General features: G+C 39.3%; 1 protein-coding gene across 1 annotated transcript; it reads right to left on the reverse strand.

The window, feature by feature from the left end:
* Positions 1–7,683: 7,683 nt before the first annotated feature.
* LOC138895878 (uncharacterized) lies at positions 7,684–8,847 on the reverse strand. The gene is made up of 2 exons (XM_070180623.1): positions 8,371–8,847; positions 7,684–8,271 (listed from the first exon to the last, which is right to left on the reverse strand). The coding sequence occupies exons 1-2, from the start codon at positions 8,845–8,847 to the stop codon at positions 7,684–7,686; spliced, it is 1,065 nt and encodes a 354-aa protein (XP_070036724.1).
* Positions 8,848–20,322: the final 11,475 nt, after the last annotated feature.

Here is a 20,322-nt window from a genome sequence, read left to right on the forward strand (position 1 = left end):
CAAATAATGAGGATCGCCTTCTCTAGACTGATGTTGGTCTCATTTCTCGTAGGCATTATTTGAGAACAGACAAAACTTAGCCAATACCGGCCTTCTTGGGTGAAATCCCTCTTATGAATCTTCTGGCGTGGTGCAATCCAGGGTGGAGTTCCCAAGTAGGCTCAGATTCCTTATTTGCAATCTTTGAATCAAATTCTACCATGCCTGTCTCCCAATCTTCGAAATATACATCATTGATTAAGTTGGGATCACAGAGTATTTCAACTCATCGGACTAAGACAAAGTTCAAGTATATACGGTTTTCCTTTTGTTCTGAGTTCCTGGATGGAGCATATACAGCATAAAATTCCCTAACAACTGTCTTGTTGTACTCCCCCAGAACCTTAATGAAGAACTCTCAACCCCTCTTTTGGATGTTTTCTAGATTGTTCTTTAAGACCGTTCAAACTCAGCTGCTTTTCTTTGAGGGTCTTTATTTTTGCCAGTACATCTCTATACAGAGTCCAAGAGCCGGTGATCCTGAACCTGAGATCCTCACCATTCTTCCTGCGTGCTTTGACCTAGAGGTCAACTGGTGGCACAAGGTCAAGCTGTGCCTCCTCCTCTTCAGACTGGGTGGTAGACTCAGATGAATTTCTAGATGTGCCAGACCGTTTGCATTGGGATTGCTGTGATTGTGGGCATATAGCTGTAGCCCGTCTCTTTCCTCGAGTGGTGGGTGTTGATAACAACATGATAGGGGTCCAAGAATTACTAAAGAAAATCAAGAAACGTGCAGAAGCTAAAAGAAAATAAAGAAACAAAAAAACAACAAAAAATTAAAGATAGATTGAATTCAAGAAAGAGTTTCTTGAATTTAAGAAGTCTAACCAAATAACAGTTGAATTCTAAAAATAATAATGAGCCATAATGCTTTTTTTGGGCTGATTTTCATTTTTTTGTGCTTTTTTTTGTTTTGTTTTGCTCAAGAACCTCCCAAGATTATCAAGATTGAAATCTTTATTAGTCTATGCTTTGATACCTCTTGATAACAACACGATAGAGGTCCATGAATTACTAAAGAAAATCAAGAAACGTGCGGAAGCTAAAAGAAAATAAAGAAACAAAAAAACAACGAAAAATTAAAGATAGATTGAATTCAAGAAAGAGTTTCGTGAATTCAAGAAGTCTATTCTTGAAGTTGAATCCTAACAACAACAATTAGCTAACAAAGAACTAATCGCCTTTGGTAGAGAATTAAAAACAAGAGATAGATTGTGAAACCCGACCCTTTAGAATAACAAGAACTACAATAAGCCTAAACTTATCACCTTTCTTGAATACCTAGAAGTGATCTAATATTTCAAAAGAGTTTAATCTTACCACCTTAAGTTGAGCCTTGAAGGTTGAAGAATAAATCCAAGAGTAGCTACACACAAGAGTGCAAGAAAATCTCATAATTTTTATTGATAATAGTTTATAATAATCTCTAAAAACAAAGAAGACACCCCTTTATATAGAGAGGGGGTCACGGAATTCCTACCTAAAAACAAGGAAATAAAGTCCTAAACTACTTTGGACAACAAGTCCGAATACCTTAGGAAAAGGAAAAACACTAGGAAACAAAACCAAGTCAATCTTGGAAAGTAACTCCAACAATCTTAGGAAAAGGAAAACATAACCTTAACTACCTAGGAAAGCAATAAATCTAGTACCAAAATATATGGAAATAAGTTAAAACCAATCTTGGATAGAATCTTGAAAGTCCCAAACTAATCATGAATAGGATCTTGGAAATCTTGAAGGCAACTTGCAAGCAACTTTGCACCAACTTGTACCTAACTTCTATCACGCCTATTGAACCTTTCTTGGGCAGCAAGTAAGTCCCTTTTATGTTATAAAAACGTGTCTTCATGTAGGACTTATTGGGATGCAATTTTGGACACATGTTTAGGTGCCAAATAGGTCCAATAGTGGCCTGATTTGGACCTTCTTCAGAAGATGTCTCTTGGGATCTAATCCACCTCTTCTTGGACATGAATTTGTACCATAAAATAATTATAACATCTAGACAACTCATATCCTTTATCATTGAGCTCTCCATCCCAATTTACAACTTCTTTATTTGCACTTGAAGTCTAATGACCTTGTTTTGTAACTCTTTAGCTTGACATCTTGTTAAAGGCCCTCTTAGAGATTCCAAAGCTTCATTCTTGTCCTTGAATAGATTTGAGCTTCCTAGGATGCTATCAGATGCTCACGATGCTAGGGATTTCTTTGGTGCCATCCTGCCAATTAACCTGATGTGAGTACATGGTAAGGCATGTGTACCATATAGTAAAGAAATGAGAGACAAAAACTATTTTGCGGGCCACTTATGCAATTGCAGAACAAATATGCGGACCGCGAAGTGCGCCGCAAAATAGGCCTTGTTAGAAGCATAAATTTATGCGCGCCACAAAAGTGGTCGTAGGCTGAGTTTGAGATCGTAGATCGATCGCGTTTTGGGCCTCAAAACTCAGCTTACTTTGGTGGACTATGCGATCGTTATGCGGTCCGAAAACCATTTTTGCGACCGCATACTCAACCGCACATTGGTTTCTACGAAACTCCCAAGCACACAGAATGCGATGACTCTGTGCACCGCAAAACAGTTAAGCGGACCGCAAAGATCATCTTCTCCACATAGAAATATGGAGAACTCGCCCACAAACAACATTGTGCAATTCATGTTCTTCTATACTACACAACTAATGCACAATTTCACTAGATAATTGCCTAACAAACAACATTAGATCAATTTTAAGTACCACCCATCAAATTCCACTGTGTATTTCCAACAATCACTAAAACCTACACTCAATTTAGTAACTCTAACTCTAACCCCCCTGATTTTAATCGACCCACAACACATATTTCTCCACAAAGTCGATTCCAGTACAAGAGACAAGAAGTAAGGTAGAGAGAGAAGGGTAACATGGATGAGATGGGAGAATGAGGCGAGAGAAATCACACGACAAACTTCAAATCAACTGAGAAAGAGGAGGATCGGAAAGTCACATACCAGATGTCGGAAGATCGAGCAAGCCTCTAGGGTGTGAATCGTGCGAGCAAGGTGAGCCTCAATTTATGGTAGGCTATAATCTCGTATTTTAGTCACTTATTACAGTCTAATTTACTGCACTTTACTCGTTTGGAGCTTTAATTGATAGTTTTTTGCACTTATTGTGTGTTTTATACCGTGTAGGAGTGATTCCGAGCTATGTAGATGTTATGGAATGAATTTGGGTGATTTGAAGCTTTAAAGTCTGAGTAAATGTCTAAGGGATTAAGCCAAGATCGTGTTCGGGGGTCGAGGACCAAGTCTGGACGTCAAAAATTGAGATTTGAGTCGTACTCTGAGAAAAGTGCACTAGTGCGGCGCGTGGAACGCCGCGGTTGTGAAAATTTCCTGCTGCTTGTCAGAATTAGCTCTCTGGATTTCCCCACTAATGCCCTACATGGCGCGTCGCCCCATGCGGTGCACCTGTGCAATATTTATAGAGTAATTATCCTATTTCGGCTAGGAGAAGGTGATTTCGTCTGGGCCCGGCCCTACTTGGTATAAATATATGGAAAAACATTATTTTATGGACTTCTGACATATATTCGACCTAAGGAGGCTAAGGAGGAGTTGGAAGAATACAAGCACAAGGATTTCATCATTTCTTCCTCAGTCAAGACCCGACTTTGGTTTGAATTTATGTTTTCCTATACTTTTATTATATTTGTGATGAATTAATCCATATCTATCGAGTAGTTCCCTTTAGGGTTTGATGGATTTGGTGTATTGAGATTGTTTGTGGATTATAACTCTAGTTTTATGTGTTGAAGCATTTTTGGATGATTTAACTGTTGCATCTATATTCACTTGTTCATGTATTCGAGAGAGGCATAACTTGTGATATCTTTGCATTATATTGTTGGTTGAGTTCATTAATTCTTCTAAGTAATAGAAAGAGGCTACTTGAATTATTGATTAAACCTAGTTAGGAGAATAATCGAAAGAGATTTTCCTAAAGACCAATCCACTATGCATTCTTAGATATCTTCACGTGCTTAAATTTGTTCATCTCGTGAGGTTAAGACTTAATCGAGAAAGGAGTTTTAGCTGAACGTTTGAACTAATAATTGAGTGAATTAGAAAGACTCATATGAACATTAGAAGTGAATTATCTAGAGTTAGATCCCAAACCATTATCATACACCTATCCTACCAACCCCTATTTTCTCCCACTGATAACTTTCTTGCTTGTTCCTTGTGTCGATTGACATTAGTCAATAATTTTAGACTCTTAGTTAATTTTAGCTAGAAACTACGAAAATACTGTTTAACTCCAATCCCTGTGGATACGATATTATACTATACTATCTTTGACTAGCGAGCATAATTTTAAGTGTGTGTTTCGAGCTCGTCAATTGAGCAATCTTCAAATCAACTGAGCAAGAGAAGGATCGTAAAGTAACATACCAGATGTCGGAAGATCGAGTAAGCCTCTTGGGTGTGAATCGTGCGAGCAAAGTGAGCCTCAATCCCTTTTTTCTGTGTTTTTCTTTTGTGTTTTGTTTTCATTTCTGGATGCGTGAAATTAGAGTAGATGGAAATGAGAGAGAGAAAGAAACTAGGTTTTAATACCTGAGGGTTTTGTGGTGAAATTACCATCGCATAAGAGATTATGTGGCCGCATATGTGTTTTGCGATGGATTAGTACCAGGGTGGTGTGCAACAGACGTGCGACCCACTCTACCATCGCAGAATTATTTTGCGGGCCGCAGAAGTTAAATTTTATTCGCATTTTTAAGGCCCAATTTGAATGGTATTCTGCTTGTGTCTGTGACCATTATGCTGTCCACAAACTCTTTATGTGGCCGCATATGTTACCGTATAACACAACTGAAGCTCAGTTTGCTTTCCTTCATTTTTCCTCTGCCTTTGCATCCCATTTCTTTGTATTTTGAGTAACCTGCATTCTAAACACCCATGTCAAACTGTTCAACACTTAGAAATAAACCTACCAAAATAAAATTCTAACCAAAACAATGTTACCAACACATGGGTTGCCTCCCAAGAACTGCTTAATTTAACGCCGCGACACGACGATGTTGCCCCACTTTGGCTAATCAGTGGTGGGGATTGGTGCAGGACTATCCTTGAGTGTGAATTGTTTTACCAGTTGCCTTTCTCTAATGGTTCCGAGGTAATGCTTGACCCTTTGTCCATTTACATTAAAAGTTTGAGTCCCGTCCTCAGATTCTAATTCAATAGCGCCATAGGAAGACATACTCACAACTTTGAATGGGCCAGACCATTTGGATTTGAGTTTGCCCGGAAAGACCTTCAATCTTAAGCTGAAGAGTAAGACCAAGTCACCGGATTTTAATTCCCGCTTCAAAATCTTCTTGTCATGAACAAACTTCATTCTTTCTTTATACATGTTGCATTCTCATAGGCATGGAAACGGAACTCTTCCATCTCGTTGAGTTGTGTCATTCTTAGATTAGTAGCTTCAGCCCAATCAAGATTTAACTTTTTCAATGCCCACATGGCTTTGTGTTCAAGCTCCACTAGCAAGTGAAAAGCCTTATCAAAAACCAACTGGTAAGGTGAGGTACCAATGGGTGTCTTAAATTTCGTTCGATAAGCTCACAATGCATCATCTAGCTTCTTTGACTAGTCAGTCCTGTTTGCATTAACAATTTTTGCTAGAATATTTTTGATCTCCCGGTTGGAGACTTCAACTTGACTGCTTGACAGAGTATGATAAAGGATGGCCACATTGTGCTTAACTCCATATTTTTCGAGCAACCCGGCAAAAGCTTTGTTGCAAAAGTGAGAACCACCATCACTAAGGATGGCCCTTGGGGTTCCAAACCGAGTAAATATGTTCTTCTTCAAGAAGGCAGTTACACTTCTTGCCTCATTGTTTGGAAAGGTCATTGCCTCAACACATTTGTAGACATAATCTATTGCTACCAAGATATATGTCATGACATAAGAGCTTACGAAGAGACCCATGAAATCTATCCCCCACACATCAAATATCTCGACCTATATCACAAAGTTCATAAGCATCTCATGCCTTCTAGAAATTGACACTTGTCTTTGACATTGATTGCATGCCTTGACCATTTGGTTTGCATCTTGGTAGATCGATGGTCAATAATAGCCATATTTAAGCACTTTTGCCGCAGTACGATTTCCACCGCGGTGACCCCTAACTGGGGAGTCACGAAATGCTTTGAGAATTTGAGTTACCTCATATTCCGAAACACAACACCGAATGATGTTGTTGGCGCAAATCCGGAACAAAAAGGGTTCCTCCCAATAATATTGCCTACACTCCCGCAAGAAAATTTTCTTTTGATAAGCTTCCAATTCGCCGGGGATAAGGTCATTAACCAAGAAGTTAGCGATGTCGGCATACCAAGGAGTGGAGGGGCTAGATATTGCCAATAAGTGTTTATCTGGGAAGGCATCATTAATTTCAAGATCTTCTTTTGGTCTCCTTGCCTTTTCAAGCCTAGATAAGTGATCCGCAACTTGATTCTCTGTTCCTTTCCGATCTTTGACTTCAAAGTCAAACTCTAGTAACAAAAGAACCCATTTGATGAATCTTGGTTTAGTATCCTTCCTCGCCATACGGTAGCGGAGAGCAGCATGATCGGTGTAGATTATCACCTTGGATCCCAGTAAATAGGCCCGGAACATTTAAAAAGCATAGACAATGGCAAGAAGTTCTTGCTTAGTTACAGTGTAATTCATTTGTGCGCCATTGAGTGTCTTGCTTGTGTAGTTGACAGGATGAAGAATCTTGTTATGCCGTTGACCAAGCACTACTCTAATAGCCACACCACTGGCGTCACAAATGAGTTCAAATGGAAGAAACCAATCGGGTGTGACAATAATAGGTGTCGTGGTGAGCCTTGCTTTCAATTCCTCAAAAGCTTTGAGGCACTTCTCATCGAACTCAAACTTAGCATCCTTTTCAAGGAGCTTGCACGTGGAACTTGCAATGTTTGAGAAGTCCTTGATAAATCGCTGATAAAAACCGGCATGCCCCAAAAAGCTCCAAACACCTTTGACCGAAGTGGGGCGAGGAAGCTTAGAAATTATCTTGATCTTTTCCCGATCAACCTCAATGCCTTGCTTGGAGATATTTTGGCCAAGAACAATACCATTGTCCACCATGAAGTGACATTTTTCCCAAATTGAGCACATGGTTTGTCTCCTCACACATTTTGAGCACTTGCCTAAGATTTTCAAGGCAATGCTCAAAAATCACCAACTACAGAGAAGTCATCCGTGAATACCTCTAAGAAATCCTCCACCATGTCTGAGAAGATTGACATTGTGCATCGCTGAAAAGTAGTCGGGGCATTGCATAGCCCAGATGGTACCGACTAAAAGAAAAGGTCCCATAGGACATGTGAATGTCATCTTCTCCCGGTCCTCTAAGGCTATGTTGATTTGGTTGTAGCCGGATTAACCATCCAAGAAGCAATAAAATGACCTTCCCGCTAGCCGATCAAGCATTTGAACAATAAAAAGCATAGGGAAATGGACTTTGCAAGTAGCACTATTGAGCTTCTGGTAGTCCATAAAAACTCCCCACCCGGTTACCGTCCTCGTTGGGATCAGTTTATTTTTGTCATTTTGAATCACAGTCATGCCCCCTTTTGCACATATTGCACCGGACTCACCCAAGGACTATCGGTAATGGGGTAGACAACCTCGGCATCCAACCATTTTATGATTTCTTTCTTCATCACCTCTTGCATGGAAGGATTTAACCTCCTTTGGTGCTCCACATTAGGTTTGCTCTCTTCCTCTAGTTGTATCTTGTGCTCACAAATTCCGGCGGGAATCCCTCGGATATCCGCTATAGTCCAACCAATGGCTTGCCTATGCTCTCTCAAGGTATCCAATAAGTGTTCAACCTGCACATCATTCAACAAAGAAGAAACAATTACGGGTAGAGTTTCATTAGACCCAAGAAATTTATACCTTAAGTGTTGCGGAATTGGCTTGAGATCAAGTTGTGGCGGCTCGATAATTGAAGGCTTAGCGGGAGGAGTGACTCTATTCTCTAAGTCAAGAGAAAGATTCTTTGGTGCATAAGTGTATGAACCAAGCCCTTCCAATGCATTCCCCGATTCCACATATCCTTCCATGTCCTCACCATCAAATATCACCAAAATATCCGCCAATTCCTCACCAAGGCATTCCTCTTCCATCTTCACCTCGATGGCATCCTATACCGCATCAACAACATCAATGATTTAGATACTCCCGTATACATGTGGCAATTTCATACCCGTACTTGCTTGGAAGGTAACTTCTTCGTCATAAACCTGGAACATAATCTCATTTCGTTCTGAGTCCATGAGTGCTCTCCCGGTAGTAAGGAATTGTCTCCCCAAGATGATAGGGATCTCTTTATTAACAGCACAATCGAGAAAAACAAAGTCAGCGAGGAGGAGAAATTTCCCCACTTTCACAAGCACATCATCAACTATTCCCACCGGTCGCTTTATTGAACGGTCGGCCATTTTCAACCTCATACTTATAGGCCTAAGAATTCCCAATCCCACTTGATTGTAGATAGCAAGAGGCATTAAGTTAATGCTAGCCCCATTATCACAAAGGGCTCGTGAAAAGTCACTCAATCCAATGGTGCATGGAATGGTGAAGGCTCCCGGGTCCTCTTTCTTTTGGATGACAGTTGTTGCAATGATGGAACTAACCCGGTGAAGGACATTCACCACTTCATTCTTGGTGGTTTTATTTTTAGTGATCAAGTCCTTCAAGTACTTAGCAAAACCCGACATCTGTTGAAATGCTTCCACAAATGGAATATTCCCCGATAATTGCTTTAGGATGTCAGAGAACTTCTCGAGTTTGCTATCATCAACCCTTCTAGATAGTCTTTGGGGGAAAGGAGGAAGAGATCTAGGAATTGGTGCTAGAGGTTTTGGTGCCTCTATTACCTTTTCCTAACCTCTTCAAGGTTCACTTCTTGAGCTTTCAAGGTCTTTCCAATTCAACAACATTTGGCACCGCAACTTGTCCCTCTACTTCTTGTTCAGAATCTTCCACTTCAACCACTTGTTCATTCTATCCTTGAAGTAGTTTCCCACTTTGAGTTGTAATGGCCATGCAATGAGAAGTTGGGCCACTCCTACGACCTTTTGGATTTGCAATAGTATCACTTGGGAGCATGCCTTTTTGCTTCGGATTCTATTCTCTTGATAAATCCCTCATTTTCATCTCCAACTTTTGAATAGATGCGGTGTGAGAACCCACAAGCTTGGTCATATTTTTCATTGAAGTGTTGGATCTCTCTTGATTTTGCAATACTCTTTCAAGCATGCTTTCCAACTTGGAATCACTTGAAGAACACTCCTTCCAATGTGGAGAGTTAGACTATTGCCCCTTTGGTGGAACATAGAGGTTTGAACTCTGATTTGAGAAGTTGTTGTTGTTATTACTCCAATTTCCTTGATTTGGACTACCTTGGTCGTTTCTCCATTATTGGTTACCTTGACCTTGCGGGTTAGATCTCCATTGGTGTGGTTGTTTGGAACCTTGGTAGGGTGGTCTTTGATATCCTCATTGTGAATTGTTGACATAATTTGCTTCATCATAGTCCCCATCTGACATTGGTTGCACATCTTCCACAATATTCACTTTCTCTGTTTGGCTTTCAGTGAGCATGTCACGACCCAAACCGATGGGCCGCGATGGACACCCGGTACCTTACTCAATCGAGTACTAACGTAACGTGTCTTTCGTATCAAACTATCACAGGTAAATGAGCCGAAGAGGCTGTCGTGAGATAAGTAGAATAAAACATGAGGGACTACTCAGCATTGGACGACCCATCATGTAATACAAACTTATACATACGACATACGGGCCTATAAGACCAAATGATCACTCGTACACTGAACATAGGCCGACAAGGCCATACAATCTTTCACATACATGACATATATCTACAAGCCTCTAAGGGTAGATAAACACCATAAAGGTCGGGACAGGGCCCCGCCATACTAATACATGACCAAATCATACTGACCAAATAAACAACTCCGGAGCAAATGGAGCGCACCAACACCTTCCGCTGAGCTGATAGCCCACTTGGAGGACTCTCAACCTGTCTATCGGGACCTGCGAGCATGAAACGCAATGTCCTCGGGCAAAAGGGACGTCAGTACAAATAATGTACCGAGTATGTAAGGAATGAAAATTAGTAAATAATAGACATGAGAGGAACATGGAGTAACAGACTCGACATGTATGTCTGAATAACTCTATGAATCATTTAATATTTATAATGTCATGCGTATGCGTATAAATCTCATATCATGCATAGGCATATGCGTTCATAACATCATCAAGCCTCTGAGGGCATCCCATCATATCATTTCGACCACTGTGGGTAAATCATCAATGTATACCAGCTGATTAGGTGGTGGTGCATAATATATAACGCCATAACTTTTTTCCATATCCCATATGCATATAATATACGCGTATATAACGCCATCTGGTCATGGGTCAATATATGTATAAATGCATGAAATGCATAAGAAGTGTGCGTTAATAAGATTTCTCGGAATGTCATAAGATCAATATGCCTTTCAGATAACTTTATCAACTACATATTTTTCTGAGACCCATGAACAGAAGATATAATAATAAGACATATGGGGACTCAAGAATATAGACACCCCTAGTATTTCTATGAATAGAGTCATTTATGAAAGTTGCATATTTTGCTTGTTTCGTTTGTATCATTTAGATCATGCCAAAAAGAAAGAAGGGATAGCCTTAACATACCGAACCGATTCTCTTGACAATCCCTCTAACACGCGTCTTTTGTGAAGAACACGTAATGGTGGATCGAATTAGGAAATATCCATATGATATTCTTGAGAATGATTGTACCGTACTCCCTTAGAATCGTGATTTCACGTTGCTGCAGTTTCATACCAATTGTTGAGCTTCATTCGTTACTTTTGTTGAAGATTTCATATAAACTCCTTGTTTTGAGATTCCATCTGTTAGCTTATCAAGCATAAGCATCTCACTCTTAATGATGGGAAAGTTTCTTAAAATTGGGGGTTGTGGGCCCCATTCTTGTGGATGACTTCGCCAATCATTTTTTTAAATATGCCACATAGTATGCAATCCAAAGAGTCACTTATCACCCCATTTGACTTGCTGCCATGTTGGGGCCTTTTAGGCTTTATCCAAGATCTTAATTAATTACTCCCCAATTCCTTAATCAACTTATTAATCCCTCACTAATCCAATAATTAACCAATTACCCACATAATTAAGAATTATCTCAAATTACTTAAAATACTACTCATTTTTAACACACTTTATGTATCATACCATCATGGTCATGTGGTACCTTGTATGACACTAGTCCATAAATACTGGGTATTATAGCTTAGACCATATTTTATCTCAAAATGTCAAACTTCGACGAAACTCATTTTCTTCGATTCGCTTACCCTCTCACCTTCACGAATTTACTTATCACTTATTTGAAATAGCGTAATACTTATAATCTCAAAACAATCTCATTCCCGAACTTACGTCGATTAACTTACGAAATTCTACGGCACATCAACACCCCCAACTTAGACTTTTGCTTGTCCTCAAGCAACTAAAACAAGATCATCCTATCATACACTACTCTATTTTTGACAGACCACAAAACAGCAATGACTGTAGATGGTGCTGACCGTTAGCTAACAAGCATGCAACTTCTTTTATTCACCCTTCGTGGAAGACAACGATCATCTAGCAATTTGACCAATCAACTTGTAAACTTCGAGCCTTACGCAAAATGACAGAATGCTACCCACAGCTAAGTGCACTTGTAACCTACTTCAAGAACCTGACTTCTACTAGATCTTTCAATTCATGCGTGCTCACAACAAAGAAAATTCCCAACTCACAAATATGTACAGGGGATACAATCAAACACTTTTGCACACAGAAATAAAGCTAATGTCACGACCCAAACCGGTGGGCCGCGACGGGAACCCAGTACGTTACTCAACCGAGTACCAACATAACGTATCTTTCGTATCATTCCATCATAGGTAAATGAATCGGAGTAAAGCATGAGGGAATAAACTTATACATATGACATACTGGCCTATAAGACACAAAAACTGATCACTCGTACATTGAACATAGGCCGACAAGGCCATACAACCTTTCATATACTTGACATCTGTCTACAAGCCTCTAAGAATACATAATTGTCATAAAGGTTGGTACAGAGCCCCGCCATACCAAACAATACACATCTAAATCATACTGACCAAACAAGCAACTCTAGAGCAAATGGAGTGCACCAACATCTTCGGCTGAGCTGATCGCCTACTTGGAGGACTCTCGACCTGTCTATCGAGACATGCGGGCATGAAACGCAGCGTCCCCAGGCGAAAGGGACGTCAGTACAAATAATGTACCGAGTATATAAGGAATGAAAATTAGTAAATAATAGACATGAGAGAAACATGGAGTAAAAGACTCGACATGCACGTCTGCATAGCTCCGTGAATTATTTTATTTTTATAATGTCATGCATATGCGTATAAATGTCATACCATGCATAGGTATATGCGTTCATAACATCATCAAGCCTCTGAAGGCATCCCATCATATCATTTCGGCCACTGTGGGAAAATCATCAATGTATACCAGCTGATCAGGTGGTGGTGCGTATATAACGCCATAACCTTTTCTCATATCCCATATACTTATAATATACGCGTATATAATGCCATCTGTTCATGGGTCAATGTACATGTATAAATGCATGAAATACATAAGAATTACGTTAATAAGATTTCTCGGAATGTCATAAAAATCAATATACCTTTCGGATAAACTTTATCAAATACGTATTTTCTTGAGACCCATGAACAGAAGATATAATAATAATTCACATGGGGAATCAAGAATATAGACACCCCTAGTATTTCTATGAATAGAGTCATTTATTAAAGTTGCGTATTTTGCTCGTTTCATTGTATTATTTGGATCATGCCAAAAGGAAAGAAGGAATAGCCTTAACATACCTGAACTGATTCTCTAGACAATCCCTTTAACATTGTCTTTTGCGATGAAACACGTTACGGCGAGATCGAAATAGGGAACGACTAAATTCAATCACAACAATAGCAAAAACCAGATGCCTACCAAGTGCTCCATCGTGTGTAATTTGGTATTGTAGTAGGAATATGTTATGTGTTCTTTTGATATATTCTAATCTGTCTTTGTAATGGAAAGAGCACTATATTTGGATCACTTGAAAATCTGAAAGACAAAGTGAAGCAAAATGGTCACAATTTCTAAGTATGTTGCAACACGTAATGAAGAAATGTGTTTGAATAGGCGTGGGCCCACTTCATGTGGTGGCTTAGCCACATAACATTAATTTTCCACCTTTCAATTTGATTTAAGAGTCATTAGTTTGAAGGGTAGGATGCCACGTTGGGGAATTTTAACCTTTATCCAATAATTTAGGTAATATCCCATTATCCAATAATTAACCAATTACCCACATAATCTTATACTTGACTTGTGCTTCAGCAGCGTCATTGATAACCCTATTTTCCAGATTAATCCCTAGTTTGACATCTCCCGCTATATCATCAACCAACCACGACGGGTAGAAGTATACATGGCCGGCATGGTACCTGTCTGGCTCGATAGTGTCTTTCTCTACAACGACCTTTTGATTCCATATATGTTGCGCCTCAAACTTGAAAGGAATGATGTTCCCTTTAAAGTCTGCTTTATACTGGACCATGTTGGAAACCCGAGGTATAACCTGCTTTCTTCCCGCTTGCCTCATTACTCTTATAGGAGCACAAGGATAGATTCCTCTTAACCCGATCAGCACTAAATGAGTGATTTCTCTTGACCTGATAATGAACTCGCTGCTAGGGAACCATTCGAATATCCAATATACCCTTTCATCAGTCAAATTGCTGAGGAAACGCACCCAGCTCACAGCATTTCCAGGTTGCGCGAACTTATCTGTGATAAATGTCATTCTTTTTGGATGATGGTAGGCTATGTAGTCATTCAATGGTCGTCGCAGAAGTTCCTGAGGATAGTCACCTCTCTGGAAATGTTCTAATAACCAAACCTGTAGCAACAGATTACAGCCCTCGAAATGCCCATACCCCTGCTTGCATCAATCTAGAGCTCGGTACATTTCGGCCAAGATCATGGGGATGATAGTGTAAGTTTGTCCTTCAATTCCTTCCATTAGAGTCCTAGCGACCATGGCTAAACGAGTGTGGATCCTTCCCCCTTTCATCGAAAATATAAGCAACCCCAAGAAACAGACAATTAACACAAAGAAGTAATGGCAAGTTCATCACGGTGAAGGCGATATGACTTACTATGCCCATAACGTTCATAAAGGAATTCAAATGGTATGTATGACTCCTTCAGACAAAGTAATTCATCATTCTTCTTGAAACCCATCATTTTCAAAAAAACCGCAGGGAGTGCGATTTTCTGCTACTAATAAACCCGAACTATCCCATGGAAGCCTAGCGAAGCCTCCTATTTCCTCTAAGAGAGGGGTTATCTCTACATTACCAAAGCGGAAGATAGCTCTTTTCTCATCCCAAAACATAGTGGCGGCCTCAATCAATGTGTTATTTGGCCGGATGTCCAATAAGGAAGGTAAATTTCGGAGGACCCTTTTTACATGATTCTGGTCACTAGGTGAGAGGTTCTTCCACCAATCAAGCAACAAAGGTGGGATGTTTTGAACCATGCCGAACCTGGGAACTTCGTGCCTCATTTTCTGCAAAACAAATAGAGTTAGCACCTTCCCCTCTGGGTTTGACTATTTACACATTAATGATCAACATATCGGCATGTTTTCTCCAAGTAATGCACATAATGTGATGGTGTCCACTGATATTATGGAAATTCTGTCGGACTTTGGACAAGGCTTATCTTAGTGGATTATCACGTGGACAATGTCCTAATCCGTACTAGGTTTGACATGATGCATGCACAGTTGATATTGGAGTGAGATTTCTAGAAGGGTCTAGACCGGTACCCTCAAGTGGACAACTTGAGAGGGAAAGGCACGGAACCGCGACTGCACCGCTGATCGACTAGTTTTACCGCAAATAAGCCTTTCCAAATTAAAAGGGTAATTTTTGAAAGAGCGCAGACACTCATTAAGTGCTGCTATGGTATTAGTTAGGCACGAGTGGAATATGATGTGGAGCATACTTTATGCAAAGATAATAACACATTGCCAAGTATTTGCATGATAAATATGTGAAAGCAATAAACGCAGTATTAAGATAAAACATAAAGGACATAAAAAGAAAGACAAAAGAAGAAGTTAGTTCGTGGAACATAAGGAATATAATAAAGTGAGCAAGGGAGTAGGGGTAGGAGAGATATGATATAGCTAATAAATAGCAGTTAGAGCAACTAAGGGCGGATATGGAAAGGGATGTGTAAGTTATAACAAATTTAAGCACATAAAGATGGAGAAGGGAAGGGTCGTACATATTATAACCGTTTTAGACAAGTAAAGGTGAACGGGAAAGGGATGTGCGTGTTATAGCAAATCTAACAAATAAAGATGGAAAAAGAATGTGCGTTTATAACATAGAAAACTAATCCACATAAGCCAACTTCATTATGGTAAGAGCCTAAGTGTATATCCCCAGCAGAGTCGCCATGCTGTCGCGCTCCTTTTCTCGCGAAATCGGATTTCGACATGTGACAACTCTTTTAAGGAAGTATTAAAAGAGGAGAGTCGCCACCTAATGGTTTAAGGTGCGTTAGGGCACCTATTTGCATATGACTCGGGTTAAACTAGTTTGCATCACCAAAGATTAGGTAAGGGCTCAAAATCACCTCGAGGAGAAGGTGTTAGGCACTCTTCGAGGTCCACAACTGTGGGTCCCGGGCGAACATGAATTATATGAATTAGTCAGATAAACGAAGACAGAGGAAAACAAGAAATTTGGGAAATTTATTAAAAGACTTTGAGTAAATACGAACACTTGATTCAAAGATAAACAAGAATAAGATTGGGGGTTCCTAAGTTTTTTAGCCTAAAGGATCACCCCGTGCAACATAAATAATACTTCGTAACTCACTCGAGATGGGGTGTTACTCGTATTATTCAGCGGGCATAGACTATCATCTCCAGCCACCCGATTACTATCTTTAAGTTATTACCTAAAGCGCACTAGTTGATTCTTTAAGTTATGGTCCAGGAGGCATTTGGACCTCTATTTTGGGTGGTTCTAGACTTGACTTAGGCTGCTCAGAAAATGTTAAAACTAGGTGACAGTTCAAAACAGATAGGACTGCAATTAAATACAATTAAAGGCTCAAGTTAGCCTCCGCGATTAGACAATAAAGGCACGCAGACAGATTTTTATGTAGGGTATTAGGCAGTTTCAGAATTGAGGGAGATTGAAGTCGTTAAGCCCTATAGACATAGCTTCTAGATGATCTAATTCAGATATGCATGCTATTTTAGACCTATGATTTCTAAATTACCAGTTGTGGATACCTGCTGCTGCTAAGTCGCTTATTACAGATTATAAGTTAATAGACCTATAGGCATGATCCCTAAATGGTTTGCACAGATAGTGAAACTTATTGGAAATGCTCAAAATTGCCTATGCTTCCTAATAATTGCGTGGATGAGCAATGAAACAGCGTTTGAAAAGCAAGCAGTGATGTCTTATGGGCATGATTTCTAGAGATTGATGATTGGAACTGATTTTATACCTTTAGCTCTTATAGGCATGTTGTCTAGATGAACGAAGCGAATTAATTAGTTAAAATCATATAGGCATGGTATCTAATGAACATGGTGCGGATTAAAGAACAGTTGTTAGCAATTATTTCCTATAGACATGCTATCTAGCAACACATAGCAGTAGACATGGGAATAAATAGAGCACTCATACTTTGACAGTACACCAGTTATGTGAGTGTGTGATTGCCCTAATAACATGATCTCTAATAGTGCACAAAGAGATTTAAATATAACAGGTCGGAAAGAAAATGTATCACACAAATCCTATGAGTATGCTTTCTACCCTTTTCATGCAAGTTTTAGGAGATACCCATTTCCCAATTTCAATATTACCCCAATTGTTATTACAGACCAAATAATGAATAAATTACAAAGTGGTACAAGTAATAACAATAGGCCCAAGACAGGCCCAAAGAGATACCCAGCACTGTCAGGCCTTCAACTAAGCTCTTTCTCCACCTTTTAGCACACACAGATCTCAACATAGCCCAGAAACCATAGGAGAACTCAAACCAAACCAAACAGCCATGGTTTGATCATAGGATCCAGAAACCAATCACTTACACAAATCAATTTGCACATTCAACAGACATAAAGAGGGACAGAGCTGAGTAGTAAAGAAAGTGACCAAAAAACCTCAGGTCCTAGTGTGTCAGAGTTCACAAGGGTCTCAAAATGGACCCCGAGCAGTGCTCACACTAGAGAGGTTAATAGAGAAAGCTTTAGTGGCCTTGGCTTTCAGCCGGCCGAGAATTATAGTTTCAGAATAGGGTAAATAACCAATGAGAATGAAAAATAGTAATCAACTAGTAGAATTTGAAGAAGTTCATTTGCATTTTTTGAAATAGGCATTGCAGAGGTGATCACACAATGAACATATCAGCAAAGAGGGTAAACAAACTTAAAAGACAGGTTGATATCATAAGTCCACACTTAGCATATCAGGGCAGAGAAAATTTGTAGGAAGCAAGGGGGGAATTATGACTTCTGGGATTGCAAACTAATAAGCAAAGGTGCATTAGGCCAGTAAGACAAACAATAGAACATTAACCTAACAGGTTCAAACCTAAGGGTAAAATTATGTTGCACACCAAAAGTTAAACAAACCAACTCATAGCAATAAGGCAAAACAGAGTCAAATGTCATGAGGGAAACTCAAGTTGGGAAGCCATTCTAAAAGGTTCCAACTAGTTGCTAGGGAGGGCAGAGTTAGGAAGGGTAAGGATATACTAAGTGATAAAATGATCATAGGAGCAAATCATAGCTAGAATGAAGGTTTTAACATGGATTGGTGCATATCACAGATACAAATCAATCACTATAGAAATCCAGGACAAGGCAGAAAATAAAATGATGTCATATAACCAATGTAGACACTCAAAGTACCAATATATTAAGCTAAACGACTTCACACAATCTAAATTGTTCCAGTTAAACATAAACACATTTCAGAACTGGCAGTTTAGGCATAAGCAGATGCTAGAGAGGTTCATATCACAAACAGATTCGATACTAGCAGAGTTGCACATAGAGATAGTCTAGAAACACATTGGGTTATGAAATTTCATAGATGTGAATATGCAAATCATGAACACAAGAGAATGAATATTGCAAAGGCTGAAGAACTCACCAGTTACTGATTGACAAGTAGACAAAACAAGCAAGAATGGACTCTACAACACTTTGAACGTAAACACAACAGTATAACTTAGGATCTTAGATGCGTCAAGTTCCCAAGGGCTTCGAGGAACCCAGGGCAATGCTCGCACCCAAGGAAGATCGAAAAATTAGAAATCTGGTGGCCTTGGCTTTCAGCCGGCCAAGAGCCAAAGTAGAACAAGAGAATAAGCGAACAACAGAGTGAAGATCTTTAGCTTTTTAGTGAGAGTTTGTGATTCGAAGCCTGTCCAAAAGGGAATGGGGGAGGGGTTTATATAGTAGTGAAACGATCGAGCAATAATCAAGGAAACAGAGTAAATTAAGCAACAAACAAGGAAAATAAACATGCAAATCAATCTAAAAATCAATTTAAGAGAGAAATATGTAAACCCTAGTTTTAGGGAAAGTGTAAATCAACAGAATCTAAACATAAAATCGGACTCACATTGTAGCATAGAACATATATAGACAGAATAGCGTTCAAAATCAGAGATTTGAAACATTTTGGTTCGATTTTGGAAGAGATTTGATTTCCATGTTTAGGCAAGAACTTAGGTAATACCATAAGAAAACAACCAGTACCAAAAAGGGGTCAGATATGGCAAGAAATGGTAGTCGAATCCCATATTTAGTAGGATTAGGAGAAGGATTTGGGGGGGGGGGCACGGTTAAGGGTTCTTGAGAGAGAGAAGGGGAGATTGAGAGAGTGTGAGGGCAGCGGGTTAGGGGATAATAGGTTAGGGTTTGGGGGTTAGGTTAATTAAAGGGAAGGGTGAATAAGGGCCGTTGATCTTAAGAGATCAACAGCCAAGATTAAAAGTTAGAACGGGCGGGTCATGGAGATAGGGCACCGACCGGGTTTTGGATTAGTGGGTCATTTGGTTTGGGCTGGGGTATTTGGGCTAGATGTTTGAGGGTTTTGGGCCATTTATTTGGTTCGAAATTGGTTTTAAAATGGGCTGTTGTTTAAATACCCAATATTTATCAAAAAAAATAATTTACAAAAGTAATTAATAAATAATAAAAAATATTATTTGTGCACTAAAATGATGGGAAATAATATCTTAACATTAATATAAAAAGTTATTTTGACACAAGTAATGTAATTATACATGAATATAGGCCATTATTACAAAAACGTGCAATTAGCCTAAAAATACAAATGCAATTATAGAAAAATGAATTAGAATATTATAAAACATACATGTTGGTGTAAATAATAAGTTTGGATGATTAAATCATCATAAAAATAATTTGAAGGGTAATTATTGGATATTTATGTAATAAAATACAGCAAGAAATTGGATACATGTTGGTGTAAATAATAAGTTTATGCTATTTTGAAAGTATATATATATATATATATATTTTTTTTTAAATATGAGGAAAAAATTAGGTATCAACAGTTCCGAGTCCATAAGTGCTCTTCTAGTAGCAAGGAATAGTCTCCCCAAGATGATAGGGATTTCTTTATCAACAGCACAATCAAGGATAACAAAGTCGGCAGGCTGGAGGAACTTCCCCACTTTCACAAGAACATCATCAATAATTCCCACCGGTCTTTTTATTGAATGGTCGGCCATTTGCAACCTCATACTTGTAGGCCTCGGCATACTTAACCCCGCTTACTTGTAAATAGCAAAAGGCATTAAGTTGATGCTAGCCCCATTATCACAAAGAGCTCGTGCAAAATCGCGCAACCCAATAGTGCATGGTTTGGACAAGGTTAAGTTGCTTCAGCATCGACTCCGCACGGCGCAGTCTAGATAGAAGAGTTACGCCAATCGAA

The sequence above is a fragment of the Nicotiana tomentosiformis genome, chromosome 7, assembly GCF_000390325.3.
Source record: "Nicotiana tomentosiformis chromosome 7, ASM39032v3, whole genome shotgun sequence".
NCBI classification, from domain to species: domain Eukaryota; kingdom Viridiplantae; phylum Streptophyta; class Magnoliopsida; order Solanales; family Solanaceae; genus Nicotiana; species Nicotiana tomentosiformis.